At 45.6% G+C, this 22925-nt stretch overlaps 1 protein-coding gene across 1 annotated transcript in view; it reads right to left on the bottom strand.

Annotated features, from left to right (window-relative positions):
* Positions 1-22925, bottom strand: part of TNRC18 (trinucleotide repeat containing 18) — a 109093-nt gene that overhangs the window by 22154 nt on the left and 64014 nt on the right. Inside the window, exons 18-20 of the mRNA XM_027770010.1 lie at positions 22810-22925; positions 17816-18067; positions 1-238 (exon numbers count right to left, since the gene is read on the bottom strand). The exon at positions 1-238 is cut by the window's left edge and continues 11 nt beyond it. Of these exons, the coding sequence (XP_027625811.1) occupies positions 1-238; positions 17816-18067; positions 22810-22925 (606 nt within the window). The remainder of the gene's footprint in view (positions 239-17815; positions 18068-22809) is intronic.

The following is a 22925-nucleotide window of genomic DNA, read 5'->3' on the forward strand; positions in this document are numbered from 1 at the left end:
GGGCCCGCCTCAAAGCCAGGCTCCTTGGGGCCCCGCAGCTTCCGGGCCTTGCGTCCCTTCTCTGTTGCCAGTTTGGTCTTGTCTGGGCTACTGGGACCAGAGCCCCGGGTACCAGGTGTGGGCGTGGCCAAGGAGGGACCTGGCTCCCCCAGCCCCTTCTTAGGCCGCAGCAGTCCAGCAGGCGACCGCTTGCGCACCTTGACCTCGCTCTCCGAGTCTGTGTACTCGAACTCAGTGCCTGGACAGGGAGGAGGGAGGGAGCTGTGGACAGGGTCTCCAGAGCCTCCTCTTCCCGCCCACACTGCCACCTGCAAGAAGGCCCCAGCCCCACTCCTCCCCGAAAGAGCCTCACTGCCTGTGGAAGCTTTCCTCCTGTTTCTAGAGGAGGAAACAGCCCCACAGGAGATGGCCTCGCCCAGGCCCCACTCCTGTCCTCACCCCTTCTGGCTGCCCAGACACTGCTCCGAGCCCTCAGCCCACTAGGGGATATGAATGACCTGGGAACGTGAAGATCCAGGGCCCACATGAGCTCCTCGGGAGTGTCTGGCACAGTGTACAGCCCTGGAAATCCCAGAAGCCAGAGCAGGTGAGCAAGGAGGGCCCCGCCCACAGGGGCAGCAGCCCTTACAGGGCAGCAGGGAAAGCCCATACAAAATCCCCGAGCCCACTGGGCCCTTTGTCCCGTTCCTGAGGAAGCATCCAGGCCTTCACCAGAACTCGCGCAGCCATGAGGCCCTCCCCTCCCCACAGCGTAGGTTCTTTGAACTCACACAATCTCAGCTGTAAGGCCACTGGGCTCACCTGTCCCTTGTCCTTTCTAACTGCCAGGGCTTTGTTCTGCTGGCCTTGCTCCCTGGAGCACCATCTTCCCCTGACCTCTACTTGGAAAACCACTGCTGAGCCCTTTATGACAAGACCCCCTTGACACCTGCATGCCCCCTCTGGTCCACACCTCTGTCTTCACAGGCAATATCAGGTCACAGAGTTTCCATCCATAGTTCAGCTTATCACAGCCTGCCTGGCCCCCCAGACATGAATCCCTGAGTTCTCTTGGAGCCCCCAGCATCATGTGGCTAAGCCTGGCACAGAGCTGGTGCTCAGGGAAAGTAGGCGAGTGAGAGGTTGGGAGCACTTCACCTTGAACATGGGGCAAGGTATGCTCATCCCATGGGCTAAGAGGAGGGCCTGACTCCTGCCAGACCCAAGGAAGGACATACCTGCAACCGCCCTTGTGTTAACAACCCCAGAGAGAGCCAGTGACCAACCTTGGTTCTCCTGGCACACGACTGAGTACGGAGTATTCAGGGCCAGGACTAGGCTTCCTGACCCCAGGAATCCCATGGGAGGTCCAACCCCACTGCCCCAACAAATGCTGTCACAGCACAGCAAGAGCCGATGGGGGGTGGGGTGGGTGGAGAATCAGTGGAAAGGAGTCACTTGCAAAGCTTAATGATCCAATTAATTAATCTTTTGTTAACAGACTTCCTGCTGGGCAGGGAGACAGCCAGGAGCTTTCATGGCTGATTAGGGTGCAGGTCATAAAACACAGGCTCGAGAGTTCTGCCTCTGAGCATGACAGAATGAGACCCCACCATATGACAGCCCTCTATGAATGACCTGGGAACGTGAAGATCCAGGGCCCACATGAGCTCCTCGGGAGTGTCTGGCACAGTGTACAGCCCTGGAAATCCCAGAAGCCAGAGCAGGTGAGCAAGGAGGGCCCCGCCCACAGGGGCAGCAGCCCTTACCGGGCAGCAGGGAAAGCCCATACAAAATCCCCGAGCCCACTGGGCCCTTTGTCCCGTTCCTGAGGAAGCATCCAGGCCTTCACCAGAACTCGCGCAGCCATGAGGCCCTCCCCTCCCCACAGCGTAGGTTCTTTGAACTCACACAATCTCAGCTGTAAGGCCACTGGGCTCACCTGTCCCTTGTCCTTTCTAACTGCCAGGGCTTTGTTCTGCTGGCCTTGCTCCCTGGAGCACCATCTTCCCCTGACCTCTACTTGGAAAACCACTGCTGAGCCCTTTATGACAAGACCCCCTTGACACCTGCATGCCCCCTCTGGTCCACACCTCTGTCTTCACAGGCAATATCAGGTCACAGAGTTTCCATCCATAGTTCAGCTTATCACAGCCTGCCTGGCCCCCCAGACATGAATCCCTGAGTTCTCTTGGAGCCCCCAGCATCATGTGGCTAAGCCTGGCACAGAGCTGGTGCTCAGGGAAAGTAGGCGAGTGAGAGGTTGGGAGCACTTCACCTTGAACATGGGGCAAGGTATGCTCATCCCATGGGCTAAGAGGAGGGCCTGACTCCTGCCAGACCCAAGGAAGGACATACCTGCAACCGCCCTTGTGTTAACAACCCCAGAGAGAGCCAGTGACCAACCTTGGTTCTCCTGGCACACGACTGAGTACGGAGTATTCAGGGCCAGGACTAGGCTTCCTGACCCCAGGAATCCCATGGGAGGTCCAACCCCACTGCCCCAACAAATGCTGTCACAGCACAGCAAGAGCCGATGGGGGGTGGGGTGGGTGGAGAATCAGTGGAAAGGAGTCACTTGCAAAGCTTAATGATCCAATTAATTAATCTTTTGTTAACAGACTTCCTGCTGGGCAGGGAGACAGCCAGGAGCTTTCATGGCTGATTAGGGTGCAGGTCATAAAACACAGGCTCGAGAGTTCTGCCTCTGAGCATGACAGAATGAGACCCCACCATATGACAGCCCTCCCTGCAGGAAACCTCGAGAATCCCTGGACTTTGTAATCCACCCAGGGATGGAGAGTGGTCAGAGCGGTGGACAGACAAAAGAAAGGTTCACTTAGAAGGGGGAGACTGGAGCTCGAGGGATAAGATCCTGTCCCTGCACCTTCTACCCCGGTACTTAGCACACATAGTAGGGAACCTGGGGCATGAGTAGAAAGCAATTGGGGCCAGCACATGGCATAGCAGCTACGTCTCTGGACTCACACATGGCCAACCACAGTTCGAGTCCTGGCCCCAGTGGCTTGAAACTCAAGCCAGGCACCTGTGCATGCATACCCAAGATTCCAAGAGGAGAACAGAGAAGGTATGGTGGTGTGACTATCCCCCCTGAGGGGTGATTTCTTACTTTCCCTCTCATTGTCTCTGTCTCTACACATGCCCTAAGGCAAAAACCTTGAAAACCAAAAACAAGAGAGAAAACAAGAGTCCTTCTGTACCCAGGAATCAGGAAAGAGAAGCCTAAAAACTAACACAGAAGAAAACAGAAAGGGAGTCAAAGAGGGACCCCCCCAAACTGTCTCCTCACATCTCTGAGAGGCCTCTGAAACACCCTTGCACATGGGTTTAAAGTAGTCCAGGTAATAGCAAAAAAGTGATATAAACAGAGGCCAAGGCTGACAATCACAAATGAGAAATTAGGGCCTGTTAACAGGTAGCGTGGAGGTTAAGGCACTGGATCCCACATGGCCAACAGCGCAATTCAAGTCCCAGACCCAGCAGCCTGAAAACCAAGCTGGGTGTATGTGCCTATGGGCCCAAAATCCTGAGAGAAGAATGAGGAAGAGGAGATGGCTATGCCTGGGGTGGGTGATTTCTCACTTTTTCTCTCTCTGACTATCTCACTCTTGCTCTGCATCTCTCCCCAAGTGTGCACACCCTACAGCAAAAACTGAAGAAAGAGAAATTAGAGGTCCCCACCAGGGAAATACCTGCCAGAAGGAAACAGCACTCACTGAAGAAAAGGATGGGCCTCTGACGCCCCACAACCTCCCTCCATAATAGTCAAGAGACAATACAAAACTACTCAACAAATTAAGGCCTGAGGAAACAAAATATTCTGGAGAGATGAGAAAGTCAACAGAGTATGACTCTGAAATGAAATAGATGCGGGAACTAACAGACAAGATTCTGGAGTAGGTATCATAACTAACCTCAAGAAAGTAACACACACCATGTTTTCAATGCATGAACATTTTGCCAGAGAAATGAGAAGGACCAGCAAAGAAACAGGATCAACTTAAAAAGAAAAAAACAAAAACAAATTCTAGAACTGATAAGTACAGTTTTGGAAATAAATTCATTGAAGGGATTAAGAGCTGAATGGATATGATTAAGAGGAGAAATGAAGTTTGCAAAATAAAACAGAGCCAGGGCCAGCAGGTGGTGTGGTGGTGAAGGCATTGGTGTCCCACATAACTGACCACGGTTTGGGTCCTGGATCTGGCAGCTTCAAAATCACACCGAGTACACGTGCTGATATGCCCAAAATCCCAAGAAGAGAATGGCAAAAAAGGGATTGTTGTGTAGTCATCTTCCATGGGGCGGGGATGATTTCTCATTTTCCCGCTCTCTGTCTCTCTCTGGCAAGCTGATGTGCCCTATGGCAAAAAAACTTAAAATAAATAAATAAAATAAAAAACGAAACAATTTTAAAGAAAAGAATAAGATCAGAGCTGGCAAGGCGCTGGATTCTCACATGGCTGACCACAGTTGGAGTCCTGGACCTGGCAGCTTGCTCTCTCTCTCTCTGGTCAAATTAAAATAAATGAATAACGTCCCTCTCTCTATCTCTGGTCGAATTTAAAATATTAAATAAAGAAATAAGTAAAAATGTAAAGATACTTCTAAAAAGAAAGAGAGAGAAAGAAAGAATGGGGTCAGTCAGTGGTATAGCACTTAAGATGGCTGGATCCCACATGGCTGAGTGAGCAGTTACAGTCCTAGACCCAGTCACTTGAAAAACACTGGGGAAAGCCGAGGTGCATCCTGGCCTGTTCAGGGAAGCTATGCTCTAAACTTCATCTTCTAGACTCCCGAAATATTCAGACAAAGTAGGGCAACCTCTGTCCTCTCTGTCTCTGGTTGTCTGTCTCTTTATCTTGCGCTTGCTCTCTCTCTCTTTAAATTAAATTTTTTAATTTTTTTTTTTTAATTTTCAACCACTTCTCCTCACCTTGGGCCTTTTCTTTCACTTGTTAATTCCAGAAGCCATTCAGGACACACAAACAGGCCATGTGTCCTGGCCTGTTCATGCGCATGCGCTGTGTTGCACAGTTTTCATTTTTCACATGTAAAAAAATTGTTTTTCTCTTTCTAGTTTTTTTCCAGTTTCTTTTCTTTTTGCTTTTATTATTTTTAACCTTACTTTCTCACTCGAAGTTTCACTCTCTGCACACTGAATGTCTAGATAGGCCTAGGTGCAGAGGAGCCAAGCATCTGAATACGTTTAGAGTCATTGAAATTCTCTACGCTTATTGAATCTCCTGCTTTAAGAAAGCAATTTCTTTTTATAAATCTGAACTCCTTATCTCTTTCTGTGGATACCACCTTACGAAGCATAGCGGAAGAGAGATTTTTGTCACAGAAAGACCAGAAACCACCACAGAGGCACAAGAAACATGAGAAACCAAGAAAATATCTCTCCAAGGGAAAAGAACAATCCCTCATCATCCACAGACAGTAAAGTAGAACTCATGGAAATGTCTGATAGAGAATTCAGAATATTCATAGTGACAAAGCTAAATGAGATGCAAGAGCTGAGAGACAATGAACTCCAGAAGGTGCAGGAGAAAAGAGATGAGTTCCAGAAGGTGTTGAAGTTCTTCCATGAACTGAAAGAGGAAATACACACCATAAAAAAAAAAATTTTTTTTTAAATCAAATGGAGCTATTAGAGATGAAGGCCATTCAGGAAATCAAAACCTCCCTAGAAAGTATTAAAAGCAGATTAGTCCATGCAGAAAATCAAATCTCGGATATAGAAGGCAAAGCCTCTGATCTAGAAAAAAACAACTAAAGAAACTGAGAAGGCAACCCAAAAATATGAGAGTGCTATACGAGAAATATTAGACAGCATTAAGTGCCCAAACATCCAAATAATCGCTATCCCAGAAGGTAAGGAAACTAATAAGGGCATTGATAATTTATTCCATGAAATCTTGGAAGAAAACCTTCCAAGTCTAGAGAGGCATTCAAATATCCAGACCCAAGCAATACAAAGGACCCCAATAGAATCAACCCAAGAAGATCTCCTCCAAGGCACATCATAGCAAGACTGGCCAAATCTACAGACAAAGACAAGATACTAAAATTGGCAAGAGAGAAATGTCAGGTTACTTACAAAGGTTATCCCATCAGGCTAACCTCAGACCTCTCATCAGAAACAATGTGAGCAAGGAAAAAATGGGAAAATATATTCAAAGTGCTAAGTGAAAAACAATTTCAACCAAGAATACTATACCCGGCAAGATTATCTTTCATATGGAAAGAAAGGATAAACAAGACCTGAAAGAATTTGCCAATAGCAGACCCACTCTTTAAGAAGTTCTGAAAGGAGTACTCTATCAGGAAAACTAAAGATACATAAAGAAAGAAGAGAACAGAAGGCAACCAAGAAAATGACCAATTTAATGCTAGGGACAAGAAATGTCAATAATCACATTGAGTGTTACCTTCCAGGATTTAAACGGAAAGATTGGACCACAGTAGCACTGCATATTCAACAGAAGAAAGTTTGAACCTAAGACTGAACTGGCGAAAGAATTTTATGACTTTTGGGTAAAACATTACTGATTTTTTTTTTTTACTATGCTTTGTTTTCCCAATTTAAGTATTTTACTTTCTTCTGAATTGTTGATACATTCAGCAATTTGTTGAAATATTTTTCTTGTTTGTTTCTTTAAATGGAAACATAAACTTTTCTTCCTTCCTGACCCCTCTGGAATTAGAAAATATTTGGGAGTATTCCTATTTTGTGGCAGAAGGGTTTTTGTATAAGTTCAGTCATGCTTGCTGCATTGAATCAAAAATTGGAAATACTCATTATTGGACAGGGCTTTGACTAGAATGTCGTATCTGAAGATTAATTAGGAAACTATGGATCTAAGGTGGATTTCAAGTAAGCCAACAGAAGCTCTTGGAAAGATGGCCTAGTACCATAAATAGTTCTGCCTGGCAGAGAGGATTAGAGAAGATATATGAAAGAATGTATAACACAAAATAACCTGGACTTTTCCAGCTCAGCATTGTAATCAGGAGAGGTTGCTCTTTGCAACCACACCAGAGGATTATCTTGAGAAAGATGTTGAAGGAGGAAAAAGAGACTGATGTTTGCTAGCAGATGGTATATCACAGAATACTTGGTAGACAGGGCTGAATTGAGAAGGTTTATGTGTGACTTGTGTTGCTGGGCATTTGCTTTTCAACATTTGAGTAGCTGACATGTAAATCTTTTCTCAAAAAATATTTAAAATCATGGGAACCAGCAGTTAGCGTAATGGCTATGTCGCTGAGCTTCCACGTGGTCGACCACGGTTCGTGTCCCGGACCCGGTGGCTTGAAACTCACGCCGGGCGCATGTGCGTGCATGCCCAAGATCCCGAGAGGAGAATGGAGGAGAAGGGATTGCGGCGTGACCATCCCCCTGGGGGGTGATTTCTCGCTTTCTGTCTCTATGTCTCTGTCTGTCTGTCTGGCAAGCACACCTGCCCTATAGCAAAAATCTCTCCAAAAAAAAAAAAATTTAAAATCATACTGTCTCTGTTGTTATAGAGTCACAAAGAAAGTTATACAAAATTATAAGAAATGTTTTGAACATTATCTTTAAAATTCAGTATTTTGAAATTTTGAAAGATGTTTATTAACTGTCAAGAACTATGGAGTATGAGCAAAAATTTTTTGATATGTAAAGTAAATGTTTGTGCAAAAATGTAAAAATAAATAAAAGAAAACACACTGGGCACATGCACTTAGGTTCTCAAAATCCCAAGAAGAGAAAAAGGGATTGTGGTATGGCCATCCCCCTCTGGAGATGATTTCTCCCTTTTTCTCTCTCTGTCTCTCACAAGTACACATACCCTAGCGAAAACTTAAAAAAAAAAAAAAGTGAAATAGAAATATTCTCAGATTTAAAAAAGAAAAAGACTAAAAAAAATATCACTGGCCAATCTACAATACAAAACTACAAAATTAACTTCTTCAGGCTAAAACTACATAGATACACAAATCATCAGAAAAGAATGACAGGCAAAATTAGATATTTATAGATAATTAGAAATTAGATATTTACCAAAAGTAGCAAATGAATAAAGAGGAAAAGATTATTTTCTCATTCTTCTTCTTAACGTCTGTGTACATTACATAAATATTTAAAACTAAATTTATAGCATTACCTTCAGGGACTGACAGCATGTGAAGATTAATACATATAACACATATATTAAAACTGTGGGGGGGACCTGGTGGTTAAGGTGCTAGACACTCCCATGGTTCGAGTGCTGGACCTGATGGCTTGCTTTCTCACTTTCTCTCTCTCTCTCTCTCTCTCTCTCTCTCTCTGTGTGTGTGTGTGTGTGTGTGTGTGTGTGTGTGTGTGTGTCTGTCTGTCTGTCTGTCTGGTCAAATTAAAATAAAATGGGGGCCGGCAGGTGGCGTGGTGGTTAAAGGTACTGACTCCCACATGGCTGACTACGGTTCCAGTCCCAAATCTGGTGGCTTTCTTTCTCACTTTCCCTCTCTCTCTCTCTGGCTCTCTCTGATTAAACTGGAAAATAATAAAATTAGATAAAAAATAATTATTTTAAAAAATATTAAAATAAAATTAAATAATTCTTTTTTAAAAATGTGAGTGTGAAATGGACGTGTGAAGTTTTATGAAATATTTTATGTAAAGTACCAGAGTATTAACTATAAATAGACAGGGAAAGGATGTTTGCTCTTATCTCTATTTTCTCTCTCTCTTTTTTTTTTGGAGAGATTTTTTGCTATAAGGTGAGTGTACTTGCTGCAGAGACAGACAGAGACAGACAGACAGAGAAAGTGAGAAATCAGCCCCCAGGAGAGATGGCGATGCCGTAATCCCTCTCTTCCATTCTCCTTTAGGGGTATCGGGCACACACGCACATACACCCAGAGTGAATTTCAAGCTGCTGGGTCCAGAACTCAAATGACAGTTGGCTACATAGGACTCCAGCACCTTAACAACTATGCCACCTGCTGGCTCCTTTATTTCCTCTTTTAAAAACCATCAAAATAATGCTGTCATTAGTAACAATTTTTGTGTTTTTTTTGTTTTTTTTAAAGAATTATTTATTTATTTATTTCCATTTGTTATTGTTATTTTTTTTTCTTTATTTGACGAGAGAGAGAGAGAGAGAAAGTGAGAAAGCAAGCCACCAGGTCCGGAACTCAAACCATGGTTGGCCATGTGGGAATCCAGCACCCTTATCCACCACACCACTGCTGGCCCCAACAATTTTTGTTTTAAAACAGCATTTTGTTTGATATTAGTATAGACCATAATCAAGTAGGATTTATCCCATGAATGTAAGGCTGGTTCAACACACACACACACACACACACACACACACACATACACACACACAAAACTGGGCCAGCCAGGTGGTGTGATGGTTAAGCAAGCTGGATCCCACATAGCCAGCTGTGTGGCTTGAGTCCCAGACTCAATGGCTTGAAAAATACACTGGGGGCATGTGCATGTGTGCTCAAAATCCCAAGAAGAAAATGGAGGAGAAGGGATTTGTGGCATGGTCAGCCCCCCAGAGGATGATTTCTAACTCTTCCTCTCTCTGTGGCAAACGCATGTTATTAAAATTATTAAACAAATAAATAAAGCATAAAATAGAAAAAACATCAATATCTCAACAGACACAGAAAAGATACAAGACAAAAACAAACATGTTTTCAGGACCAACAGATGGCGTAATGGTTACATCGCTGGGCTCCCACGTAGCTGAAGAGGCTAGAGTCCTAGACCTAGTGGCTTAAAACTCACACTGGGCGCATATTCATGCATGCCCAAAATCCTGAGAGGTGACTGAAGAAGGGACTATGGGGTGGCCATCCCCCTTACACGGTGATTTCTCACTTTCTATCTGTCTCTGTCTCTCTGGAGAGCGCATGAGCCCTATAGCAAAAAAAAAAAAAAATCTCTCTCTAAAAATAAATTAAGAAAGGACCAGCAGTTAGCGTAATGGTTATGTCGCTGGACTCCCACATAGTCGACTGTGGTTCACGTCCCGGACCCGGTGGCTTAAACTCACGCCAGGCGCATGTGCGTGAGTGCCCAAGATCCTGAGAGGAGAATGGAGGAGAAGGGATTGCGGCGTGACCATCCCTCCTGGGGGGTGATTTCTCGCTTTCTGTCTCTCTGTCTCTGTCTGTCTGGCGCGCGCACGCGCCCTATAGCAAAAACCTCTCCCAAAAAAAGAAAATTTAATTAAGTAATTAATTAAGAAAATCTTTTCATGATTAAAAATCACTCAACAGGGGACCAGCAGGTGGCGTGGTGGTTAAGGTGCTGGACACTCCCATATGGCTGACCACAGTTCAAGTCCTGGATCTGGCAGCTAGCTTCCTCACTGTCTCTTTCGCTCTGTCTCTCTCTGTTCAAATTAAAAAATAACAAATGTAATTAAATAAATAAATATTTTTAAAAACCCTACTTTAAAAAAAAATCACTCAATAAACTAGAAAGAGAAAAAAACTTTCTCAATCTGACAAAGTACATCTACAAAAAACTCACATCTAATATACTTGATGGAGCCAGACTGATGTTTTCTCCTGAAAATCACAAACAAGTCAAAGATGTCTATTTTCATCACATTTATTCCATTTTCTTTTCTTTTCTTTTTTTTTTTTTTTTTGGAGAGGATTTTTTGCTGTAGGGTGTGTGCTCTCGCCAGAGAGACAGACAGAAAGCAAGAAATCACTCCCCAGGGGGCTGGCCCCGTCGCAATCTCTTCTCATTCTATGTCGCTGAACTCCCACATAGGTGACCACGGTTCAAATCCAGGACCTGGTGGCTTAAACTCATGCTGGGTGCGTGTGCGTGCGTGCCCAAGATCCTGAGAGAATGGAGAAGGGATTGCAGCGTGGCCATCCCCACTGGGGGGGTGATTTCTTGCTTTCTGTCTCTCTGCCTTTCCGGCGAGCATGCGGGCCCTATAGCAAAAACCTCTCCAAAAAATAAAGAAGCAGTAAGTTAGTTCACCAAAGCTACAGGATAACAAGGCCAATATAAAAAATCAATTGTGGGACCAGCAGATGGGGTAATGGTTACTCCCATGTAGTTGACCGCAGTTCGAGTCCTGGAACTGGCAGTTTAAAACTCACACTAGGCACATGTGCATGAGTGCCCAAAATCCCTAGAGGAGAATGGAGGAAAAGAAATTGCAGCATAGCCATACCGCTTGGCGGCGGGGGGCGGGGGGTTCATATTCTGTCTCTCTTGTCTCTCTCGGACTCTCCAGCGAGCACATGTACCCTATAGCAAAAATCTCTCAAAAAAAAAAATCAGCTGCAGGGGCCAGCAGTAGCATGGTGGTCAAGGCAGCTGGATCCCACATGGCCAACTGTATGGTGTGAGTCCCAGTCTCAGAGGCTTCGAAAACACACCAGGCACGTGTGCATGCGTGCCCAAACTCCCGAGAGCAGAATGAAGGAGAAGGGATTGCAGCATGGCCAGCCCCTCCGCCGGGGTACTTTCTCATTTCCCACACCCAGCTCCCAAGCAAGTACATTTCCCCTACAACAAACTATTAAAAAGAAAAAAAATATTTCTATATACCAGGAATAAACAAATGTTACAAAAATGAAAAAACCCAGCCAGAGTGATGCATATTACTGAGACACTGTGTTCTACAAGCTGGGACTACACGTGTGACCCAGGTTCAATTTCTAGTCCAACCTAAAAGGTCAGGGGCAGTAGTGCACACGTTAATTTTAGTGACTCGGGAGGCTGAGGGAGGAGGATCACAAACTCAAGGCTGGCCACGGTTTAAACCCTGGGCCTGGCAGCTTGCTTCCTCTCTTTGTCTTCCTGTCTCTCTCGGGTGAGCATGTGCGCCCTGTAGCAAATTAAAATAATAATAATAGGTGGGACCAGCAGTTAGCATAATGGCTATGTTGCTGGACTTTTATGTAGTCGACCAAGGTTTGTATCCCGAACAGGGTGGCTTAAAACTCACACCGGGCGTGTGTGCATGTGTGCCCAAGAGGAGAATGGAGGAGAAGGGATTGCAGCATGGCCATCCCCCCTGAGGAGGTGATTTCTCGCTTTCTGTCTCTCTGTCTCTGTCTGGTGAGCGGGTGCCCTATAGCAAAAACCTCTCCAAAAAAATAATAGTAATAATAATAATAGGTGATGATAAATGAAATTAAATAAATAATTCTTTTTTAATGTAAAACTAAAATTTTGCTTTATAATTATTTTATTTAATTTTATTCATTGTCTTTATTTTATTTTATTTTATTTATTTTATTTCGAAGCTGACCAGAGAGAGACAGAGACCAGAGAAAGAAAGTGAGAAACCAAGCTGCCAGGTCCAGAACTTGAACCGCGGTCAGCTATGTAGAGCCACCTTAACCACCACACTACCTGATAGCCCAAATAAAACTGTTGCAATGTAAAGAAAATAATTCCATTTTCAGTAGCATCAAAAGTACATATAAATATCCAATCAGTGGCACAACAGCAAAATACAACACACTGCAAGGCTGACTCACATGGGAAAGTTCTGAGTTTGTGTCCAGAGACCTCCCTGACTATGCCAGGTATACCTGTGCCTACGATCTGGGGTTGGTTAAGGCTGGGGGTGGATCATATCAGGACCATGTTGGAGGAACTCTCTGCCTCTCACTTAATGAAAGAGACAAATATACAAATCTGACAAAAGAAGTATAAAATTTGTACTCTGAAAACTATGAAATATTTCTAAAAAAATTAAAGACCCAAATATGTAGAAAGATATTTCATTTTCATGAATTGAAAGATACATATTGTTGAGATGTCAATACTCCCAAAACTGATATACTAACTCAGCATATTCCCAATCAGAATTCCAACTGACTTTTTTGCAGAAATTGACAAGTTGATCCTAAAATTAATATGGAAATATAAGAAATTCAAACTCCAAGACAACTTGACAGGAAGAAAAAAAAGAATAAGAAGAAAGATGGAGTATTCACACCTCTCAGTTTCAAAGCTTACAGCATGCTATAGTAATTAGCCTTAATTAGAAATTAGTATGGCACTGACTTAACAATAGGCATGCGGGGACCAGCAGGAGGTGTGGTGGTTAGGGTACTGGACACTCCCACATGGCCAAACACGGTTCAAGTCCTAGACCTGGTGGCTTGCTTTCTCGCTTTCTCTCTCTCTCTCTCTCTCTTTCTCTGGTCAAATTAAAATGAGTGAATGAATAAATCATAAATAAATAAATAAATCTTAAAAAAAAAAAGGGACATGTGGACCAACTGAATAGAACTGATGGTGTATAAACAATCTCTTACATATATTTAAATTGATTTTCAATGAAGGCAACAAGACCATACACGGGGGGAAAGAACAGACTTTTCAGTACATGATACTGGGACAACTGACTACCACATGCAGAAGATTCCTTAATCATAACACTGACACAAAAATTTACTAAAAAGGGATCACAGGCTTAAATAAAAGAGCCAAAACTATAACACTTTCAGAAAACAGGTGTAAACATTTGTGATCTTGTATTAGGCAATGGTTTCTTATATATAACACCAGAAGCACAAGTGATGAGAAGAAATAAACTGAATTTCACCAAAATTAAAAACTTGTTTCAAGTAACACTATCAAGAAAGTGAATGCACAACTCACAGAATGGTAGAAAATACTTTCAGATCATATATATGACAAGCAAGTTGCAGCCAGAAGAAAAAGAATCTCCTGCCCAACAATAAAAGACAACTAGCCTAATTTAAAAATGTGTTAAGGATTTAAATAAGACATTTCTCCAAAGAAGACACACAAATGGTCACTCCACATATAAAAAGATATTTAACATCATTAGTGGTTAGAGAAATGCAAATCAAAATCACAATGAGATACCACTTCACATCCACTAGGATGGCAATAATAATAGTAATAATACAGAATAACAAGAGTTATGAGGATATGAAGCAATTAGAACCTTCATACACAGGGTCTTAAAAAATTTCAAGGAAAATGCATACCATGAAACACTTGGGACAGCCAGTAGCATGGTGATTAAGACAGATGTGCAGTTTGAGTCCCACACCAATGGCTTGAAAAGCATGTATGTGCATGACCAAAATCCTAACAGGAGAAATGGAGAAAAAAGGATTGTGGGGTGATCAACCCCCATGGACAGATGCTTTCTCACTTTTCTTCTGTTTCTCTCCAGCAAGAGCATGCACCCTCTAGCTAATGAGGAAGGAAGATGCATGGATTTCAAAGAAATTTTGCACCAAAATAAACTCGTACTTTAATTCCATTTTTTCCTACACTTTTTGAACTTCCTTGTACACTGCTAGTGGGAATAAAAATGATTCAGTCACTTCAGAAAAAGTTTGGCAATTTCTCAAAGTGTTAAAAATAGCATTACCAAATGACCCAGCAATTCCACTGCTAGTTGTATACACAGGTGAAATATAAACATATGTTATCCAAAGGACCAGAGGTAATGAGATATATGCCTGGAAAAGGATATACTATAACCAATAGTTCCCAGTCACACCCATTGTGTTCCTAAATGGTTTGACCTTAGACTCCATTTACAAGCCTAGTCGATATTTGATCACAGCTCTTTATAAAGTAGAATCATGTAAATAAAATTGGTCCTTCATATATTAAAAAAAAAAAAATCTCAACCCAGCAGGTAGCATGGTATATTTTTTAAATAGAAATCATTTTTTTAATTTTTATTTATTCATTCATTTATTTTAATTTGATGAGAGAGAGAAAGTGAGAAAGCAAGTCACCAGATCCAGGACTCAAACTGTGGTCAGCCATGTGGGAGTGTCCAGCGCCTTAACCACTAAATACCACCTGATGGTCCCTGGTAGCATGGTGGTTAAGGTGCTGATTCTCACATGGCTGACCATGGTTCAAGCCCCAGACCTGGTGGCTTTAAAATCATGCCAGGTGCACATGTGTGCAAGCCCAAAATCCCAAGAGAAAGGAGAGAAGAGATTATGGTGTGGCCATCCCCCTAGGGGGTGATTTCTCACTTTCCCATTCTCTGTCTCTGTCTCTCTCCAGTAAGCACATGCACTTACAGTCAAAGCCTTAAAAAAAAGGCCTCACAAAAATCTATGTACGATGTTCATATCTGCATTATCCATAAAAACTTAAAAGTGGAAAAGACCCAGTCTACAGACTGCTGAGCAGATAAACAAAATGTGACACAGCTGTAAAATGAAGTACTGTCTAGTCATAAAAGAAATGAAGTACTGATACATGTTACAACACAGATGAACCTTGAAACCATTATACTAAGTAAAAGAAGCCAGACACAAAAGCCACCTCTTATATGACTTTATACACAATGTTATAATAGGTAAATCCAGAGACAGAAAGTATTGGTTGTCTAGGGTCAGAGTTTGCGGGAATACGGAGAGTGATTGCAAATGAAGGTGTGGGGTTTCTTTTGGGTATGGTGAGAAGGATCTCCTATTAGACAGCAGTGATGGCTGCACAACTCTCCTGAACATAATATAAAGTCTCTGTACTGTACATTTTGAAGAGGTGAATTTTATGGTATACAAAGGAGGCCTCAACCATCCTTTTACTTAAAAAATAAGGGTATATTCAAAAGGGTAGATTAAAACCCAATCATAGTATGAGTACATTAAGTATTAGTACACACCAATGAAAAAACAGAAATTACAGAAAGGATTAAAAAGTAAATTTAAGGGGTCGTTGGCAGGTAGTGTGGTAGTTAAGGCAACTGTACTCCCACATGGCGGTTCAAGTCCCGAACCTGGCAGCTTGCTTTCTCACTTTCTCTCTCTCTCTGTCTCTATCTCTCTCTCTCTCTGGTCAACTTCAGAAAAAATAAAATAAAATAATGACAATGAATAAAATTAAACAAAAAACAATTCTTTAAAATTAATAAATAAATTTAAAAGACCCAACTTGGGGACGGCAGGTGGCGTGGTAGTTGGGAGCACTGGACTCCCACATGGCTGACCGTTCAAGTCCCAGACCTGGTGGCATGCTCTCTCTCTCTCTCTCTCTCTTGTTCACTCTGTCCCTCTCTGGTCAAATTAAATAAATAAATAAATAAAAATAAATAAATAAAGCTAAATAAAATAATTCTTAAAAGAAAAAGATCCAATTTAGGTTGTCTAAAAGAGATTCACATTAAATATAAAGACAAGAGTAAATGGATAGAAGAAGATGTACCCTTTGTTATGATTTAGAAAATGGTTTGTCCAAGAGTTCATGTACTGTAATTCGGTCCCTAACGTAATGGCACTGGGTGATGGTGAGACCTTTAAGAGAAAGATGCATCTTCAATGCCACTGGGCACCATCCAATCAGCAGGGAGAGTGAGAGGAACAGAGGAAGTGGAAAAGTCACCCCCCAAGGCCCTACCCACACATGCCTCTGACCTGTCTGCTTCTTTTCGCCAGGGTGACACAGCACCAGAGGCTGGCCAGAGACCAGAGGCCAGCCTCATGTTCTTGGACTTCCAGCCACCAGAATCATGAGCCAAATAACTTTCTACTCTTTATGAATCACCCAGTCTCAGGTATTTCTGTTTAGCGACACAAGGGCAGACTAATGCACCATATGAATAGTAAACATAAGCAAGCAGGAGTGACTATTTAATTCCAGATAAGTGACATTTCAAAACAAAACGTATAACCAAAGAGAAAAGGGAGCACTTCATAATTGTGCCCAATCACAGAGTTTTGAATATGTGAAGCAAAAATGGACAGAATTAAATTAAAAGGGTAAGAATTCTGTCATCACAGTTAGAGGTTTCAAGACTTATCTCTACGCAAATGATAGAACCAGACAAAAGAAAAATCACTGAAGACATGGGTCTGAATGCTATCAATCACACTGCCTTGACTGATGTCTACAGAATACCTCATGATGTCACAATACACATTCTTCAAGTGTACACAGTACATTTACTAACAAAGACCATATACAGTCACTCCTCAGTGTCCATGGAGGATTGGTTCTCCAGTTTTCACACCAAAATCCACAGATGCTCAAGTCTCTTACATAAAACCCTATAGTATTTGCATGTAACTGATCCACAAACTTCCGTGTGCTTTAACTCATCTCTAGGTTACTTATGACACCTAATACAATGCAAAGGCTAAATAAATCATCGTGTTTTTACATTGGTATCTTTTTTTAACTGTTTTTTTTTCCTGAATATTTTTAATCAGCAGTTGAATTCACAGATATGAAACCCACAGATAACGGAGGGCTGATTCTGTCCACAAATTTAAAAAATTTTAAAAGATTGAAATGATAGGATATGTTCTCTTACCAAAATACAATAGAATTAAGTTAGAAATCAGTAACAAGATAACCAGGCAATTTCTCCCAAGTATTTGGAAAACAAATAACACCCATCTAAATAACTGTTGGGTCAAAGTAGAAATCACAAGAGAAACTAGAAAATATTTGGAATGGAATAGTAATGAAAATAAGACAACATATCAAAAGTGTGTTTCTCAACTGGTGCCCAGGTCTCTCTCACAGGTAAGCTTGGGTGTCACCAAGCGGGAGTGGACTTTCTGACTGCTCAGGCTGGGCTTCCACACAGGCCACGTTTGTCAGGAGCATGGCAGCAGAGGGTGCTTTTTGCAGCCAAAGAGACCCCCTCCTTGAGAACAAGCCAGGGTCCATGTCATCAGTGCTCTTCTGCTCAGGACAGGGCTGGTCCACAAGGCAGGGGTCCCACCCACACCCCAGCTCTGCTCCTACCCATCTCTGAACCTCAGTTTCTTCATCTGTGGGATGGGGCTATAACACAACCTCCTGAGCCTGCCTGCTGGCACTCACCCATTAGGTTCTGGCGTTCCTCCTTCTTCCGGGCCTTCTGCTTGGCCTCCAGCTGCACCACCGACAGGGAAGGCCCCACGGTGGGGCTGGGGAGGGCGCTGGCTGCAAAGCGGGCCAGCAGGCCTAGCCCACTCTCCTCCAGGCCTGGCGACAGAGCCCGCTCCCGGGCACCCAGCCTATAACTGCCACCAGCCTCGTCCTCCTCCTCCTCCTCGAGCTCCTCCTCCTCGTCCTCCTCCTCGGAGCTCTCATCTGGCGTGCAGAAAACAGGGGGCGAGTCAGAGCCTTGGCCTTGGCACCACCGCCCCCCCACTGCCACCCAGGCTGGGAGCAGCTACTCGGCTCCAGCCTAGTCCCTCACCACAGGGCCGCTGGGGGTGGATCCAGAACCAGCCCATCAGTCCCACCGATGGCCCAACACCCCCATCACACTGTGCCCAGGATGCAGGCATCCTGGATAGCCCAGAGGTGGGCAGCGGCTTTGGGTATCAGGGTGGGCTTCTGTAAGGGGAGCATCAACATGCACCTGTGCTGTGGGCAGGGGGACAGACACACGGACAAGGACTGGAGACAGCTCTCTCCACGGTCTCACACACGCACACACACCCCGACATACGACATGGAGGCTGAGGAAGGAGGCAGGAGAGAAGGAAAGAGGAGGTGGAGGCAGGAGAGAGAAGGAAAGGGGAGATGGCCCTTGGGGCTTAAGCTAGGGGTTCCAGGCCAGCAGAGGCCTCGGGACTGGCAGCAAAAGAAGGTGGAGTTTGGTCTCTTTCTGGGGCGTGGGGGACCTCCCCAGTTCAAGCTCTGAGCAGGACTCTGGAGTCCAAAGTCAACTTTCAGCAGCACTCCCAAGGCTGGGGAGCCAAGGGTAAGACCCTGGCCCTCTCTGAGCCCCTATTTTCTCATCCATGGTATGAGGAACCCTCCCAACCTAGCAGAGAGGAGGTTCTGAATAGGACCACATGTATGTAGAAGTGTTTTCCAGGTTTGAGGAGGATCAAACAGAAACAGGGTCACCCGTTATGACCCGCTGTCCCTGCTGCCCAAGGAGTTATAAGCTGGCTGTTCCTCTTAACTCACAGGACACCTAGAAGGAGGCAGGGAATTGGCCAGCTCTGCACCAGGGAGAACAAGCAGGCAGCAGAGCTGGATTGGACCCCAGGGCTGGCTGGCTAAGACACCCCAGCCTGTCTCTCTGGTTGGTGAACGAAGACAAGCTTCTCCCCAGCAATTGGCCCTGGGAGCTTGAAAGCCTGCAGACCTACAACCAGCTGGGACTCCCAGGACAAAGGCAGGGTGGGCAGCAGAGCCATCAGGGTAAGCAAGGGATGATGGCACTCCCTATGAACAAAACCCTCCCTCAGAAAGACGGACTGCCTAGAGGCATAGACTTGCTTCTGACACGCCTAGGGAGACAGTCAACCGACCCCCATGACCACAGGCGGGTGGGCAGCTCCTGGAAGCTAACTCTGCCTGTGAGAAACCACTGTCAAGGAGCTGGCAAGGGGCAGGGGCCCGTGGGTGCTGGTCTGCCTTGTGGGCCAGAGGCTGAGGGCCTAAAGGTGGCTCTGGAGGTTGCTGGTCCAGGACAGGGCCCAGGCGAGGCTGGATGGTAGCTCTGCTCAGCAAGAACACAGATGGGGCACATTCTGTTTCCCAAGCAAGGGGCAGTCTAAGCTCCAGGGGGGTGCACAGGGGACGATAGACGGCTAACTCCACATTCTCCTGCCAAAGTCCCAAGCCACCTACTTGGCATTAAGTGCAACTAGTGGCCCAAAGCAGTGACCCCAGAGGTGCCAATGTGGGCAGAGGTCTGTCTGCTCGTTTACAGAGGGAGCTGATTTCTGCTGGGCCATCACTCAGAGGGAGAGGTGATGAACTTGGGGAGTCTGTAAAGGGAGTGGAGATGGGGAGGGAAGAGGGAGAGAGAGCTTGTTAAGAGGGGTGAGAAGCCGGGGGCTGGCCCCCAGAGCGATGGATGGAGCAGGCTGAGAGGCAGCGGGGCAGGCAGGGCAGGCAGGCAGTGCACACTTGCGATCATTCACATTGCGACGTCACATGGTTCTGTCTCCGCCCCAGTGGGCCACAGCGGCAAAGCAGGCTAAGTGTAGGCAGACTCTGACAGCGCCTGGGTCCCCCATCGGGCCTCCCCGGGGTTGGCCAATTTGAGTAGGGTGGCGGGCGGGGGGCTGGCTGGGTAGGGGTAGGAGGTTGCGGGGTAGCCAGGAATTTTCCCTTCTAGACACCCTGCCCTGACTGCTCAGGTGTAGAGACTGCAGAACTCCAGAAATCTTCCCCATCCCAGGTTCTCCCCTGGCAGAGTCTCATGGGGAGGGCAGGAGGGCCAGTTCTGGGTCTCTGAATGTAGCACCGTCCACATGAGATCCCAGAAAGCCAGAAGCAGGCCAATCCAGCACTTGGAAATGTCCCAGCACATTCAGAAGGCACAAGCCATACAACGGTGTGCTTTCCACAAAGCAGGGATGCAGGTTTTCTTGAGGTCTCTGGCCCATCCCCGTCCCTGTGTGCTGAGAGCCCACAGTGCTCAGCTCAACCAGGTCCACAGGGGCAGCGGAGCAGAGAGGGGTCTGGGGATCAAGAAAGTCTTTCTGGAGTTGCCCACACCTGAGACAACAGCGCTTACCAAGGGCGCAGGAAAATATCCCTCAAAGAAACCCAAGGAAATGCAGAAAAACTTCAGTTTATTTAAAAAAAAAAAAAAATCTTGGCTCAGCACATGGGGTTGGCTCTTTTCCAAACCCGGTAAATGCCGAAGCAATCTGCAGCTGCCAGACCCGTTGGGGACAAACCCCGAGGAGGGGAGGTGTACAGAGGACAGAAAGAAAAGGGTTTTGCCTACCTACGGAGCAACGAGCCAGGCTCGGACCCAAGCTCAGTGACCCGCTGCGCCGTCTGCCCTACTCCCAGCCTTCGCTTTGCGTCCAGAGTGCAGCGTGAGAGCAAATGCAAGAGACCGAAACAGACATTCAAAGCATCATGGGTAGGGGTCAAGGGTGGAGGTATGGTGAAGCTGCTGGGAGGAGAAAGCAGACACACTAGAAAAGCCAAGCCAATTAAGTGTTTTAGTACCAGGTCAGTAAGGCCCTATTACCCAAATATCCCTTTGGAGACCTGCTCACGGTCTGCCTGCAGAGGGGCAAGCCAGGAGCCTGAGCCCCTCCCCGCGCCCCTGCACTCCCCTAGCTGGGCTCTGTCCACTAGCATGGCCACAACCAGCCCTGGGCCCCCACTCCAGGCAAACAGCCCCTGCCTAAGAGGTCTGGGGGGATGCTGCTTCTCTGTGGGGGCAGAGCTGCAGGAGCTCAAAAACTTGGAAGCTAGAACCCTGGCTTTGGGGGTATATGGGGATGGGGTGGGGGTCCAGCCAGGTGAGGGTGGAGGAGAAGGTCAGGAGAGGGGAATGGCAAACGAAGCAGACTCATCCGTGGAACGCCCAGGTGGGAAGGGGACTCAGAAAACAAGGCTGGCTGGTGACTTAGGGACTCTCTTCTGGGCCCAGGTTGCACTTGCTTAGAGGGGCAGCAGGAGACTGTAGGCCCAAAGGGCAGCAGACTCCCTGTTATGCCATCTCCTGGTCACCCGAAATCCATCTTGGCCAATTTGCAGGGGAGGTGGGGGAAAGGAGAAGGGTGACCAGGATTCCAGAGTGAGGCTGAAAAATGGGCAGTATTCTGGTCCTGGGGACTCATGCCTGGTCATGTCCAGGTTCACCCTGACATCCCCAGACCTTCCTTAGGGAGCAAATGACATCTGGGTGTGACCTGGCCCTAAATGAATCCACCCTGAAGCAAATCTTAAACCAGGGCTAGGAAGTCACCTGCTTCTCCTTGGGACCTTCCTGACTGAAAAGCCTAAAGGGCTCTGGTATTTCTAACTCCAGAAGTGCAATTCTGACATTAGAGAAGCCAGAACATACTCGGGAGTCCTAAGTCCAATTCTCTTTTTCTTAGTGTGGTGGCTGGGGCACCCCCGGCAGAGCTGAGGGCAAGCCAGGATGCCCAGTCAGGGCCCCCTCCAAAGCACTGTGCTTTGTCCCTCAACATGGCAATAAAGCCAATGCTGTCAATTTAGCAACAGAGATCAGTCTTGACCCTACACTGCCTATGTACCCTTCAAAACAAAAATATGTGTTAGGATACAAGTGTTTATAAATATATATATATATATATTTTTAACCACTGGTGAATAATAAGCTTTAAGAAAATAAAGGACAAACAAGCAGCTAAAAAAATAAATAAATAAATAAGGATGATGCTGGAGGTGAGAGCAGTAGACTTTAACCTGAAAAATGAAATGGATGCCAGTAGCTACCAGGGATATTTGAATAATAGAGAAAAGCGCAGACTGCATTATCCCATCTCTACCCCTGGGGTGGCGAGGAGCGGGGAGGGAGGAAGGGGAGGAGGAACAAAATGAAGGGGAGCGGAGCGTCAACCTAACGTCTAGAAGACACAGCAAGAGAGACAAGGCACACGGGTTTAGTTAAAAATGAACTCGGTATGTTTAATAAAGCTTGGTATTACCAAAATTGCGGTACAAACATCAAGTCACACGCCCACACGACAGAATTGTTTACAAAATGTTCCTCAGGAAGCCTCCACCAGGCCCATGCCAAAAGAGAACCCAACCCAAGCCTGCGACTAAGTGGGCAGAAAAGGTGAGGGGGGACTTGGGGTGAGGGAGGAGGGAGCTTGGAGGAGGAAGGTGAAGACTAAAATCTAGTCCATATAAAAGCTCAAAAAGAGCTAGCCAATGGTATTATCACAATGATACAGTACAAAGAAAAACAAAAATAAAAATAATTAGGCTGATAAAGCAGGCTACGCTGCCAAGAACCAAGATGGCTGCCCTTCCTGTGGCCATCTCTCCTGTGTGCACACGCTCGCTCTCGCTCTTACTCACTTGCTCTCGCTCTCACTCATTCTCTCGCTATAAAACATGGAAGGTATTTTGTGTTTGGAGCTAGTAACCTTGGTCAAATGAGTCCTCCGAAGAGTCGCTGAAGGAGGAACGGGCCTCTCGAAGCAGCAAACAAAACGGCTGCTTCCTGCTGGCGGCCGGTTTGGGTTTCAGAGTCCGGGGGACC

The sequence above is a fragment of the Tupaia chinensis genome, unplaced genomic scaffold (assembly GCF_000334495.1).
Source record: "Tupaia chinensis unplaced genomic scaffold, TupChi_1.0 Scaffold000101_1, whole genome shotgun sequence".
NCBI classification, from domain to species: Eukaryota; Metazoa; Chordata; class Mammalia; order Scandentia; family Tupaiidae; genus Tupaia; species Tupaia belangeri.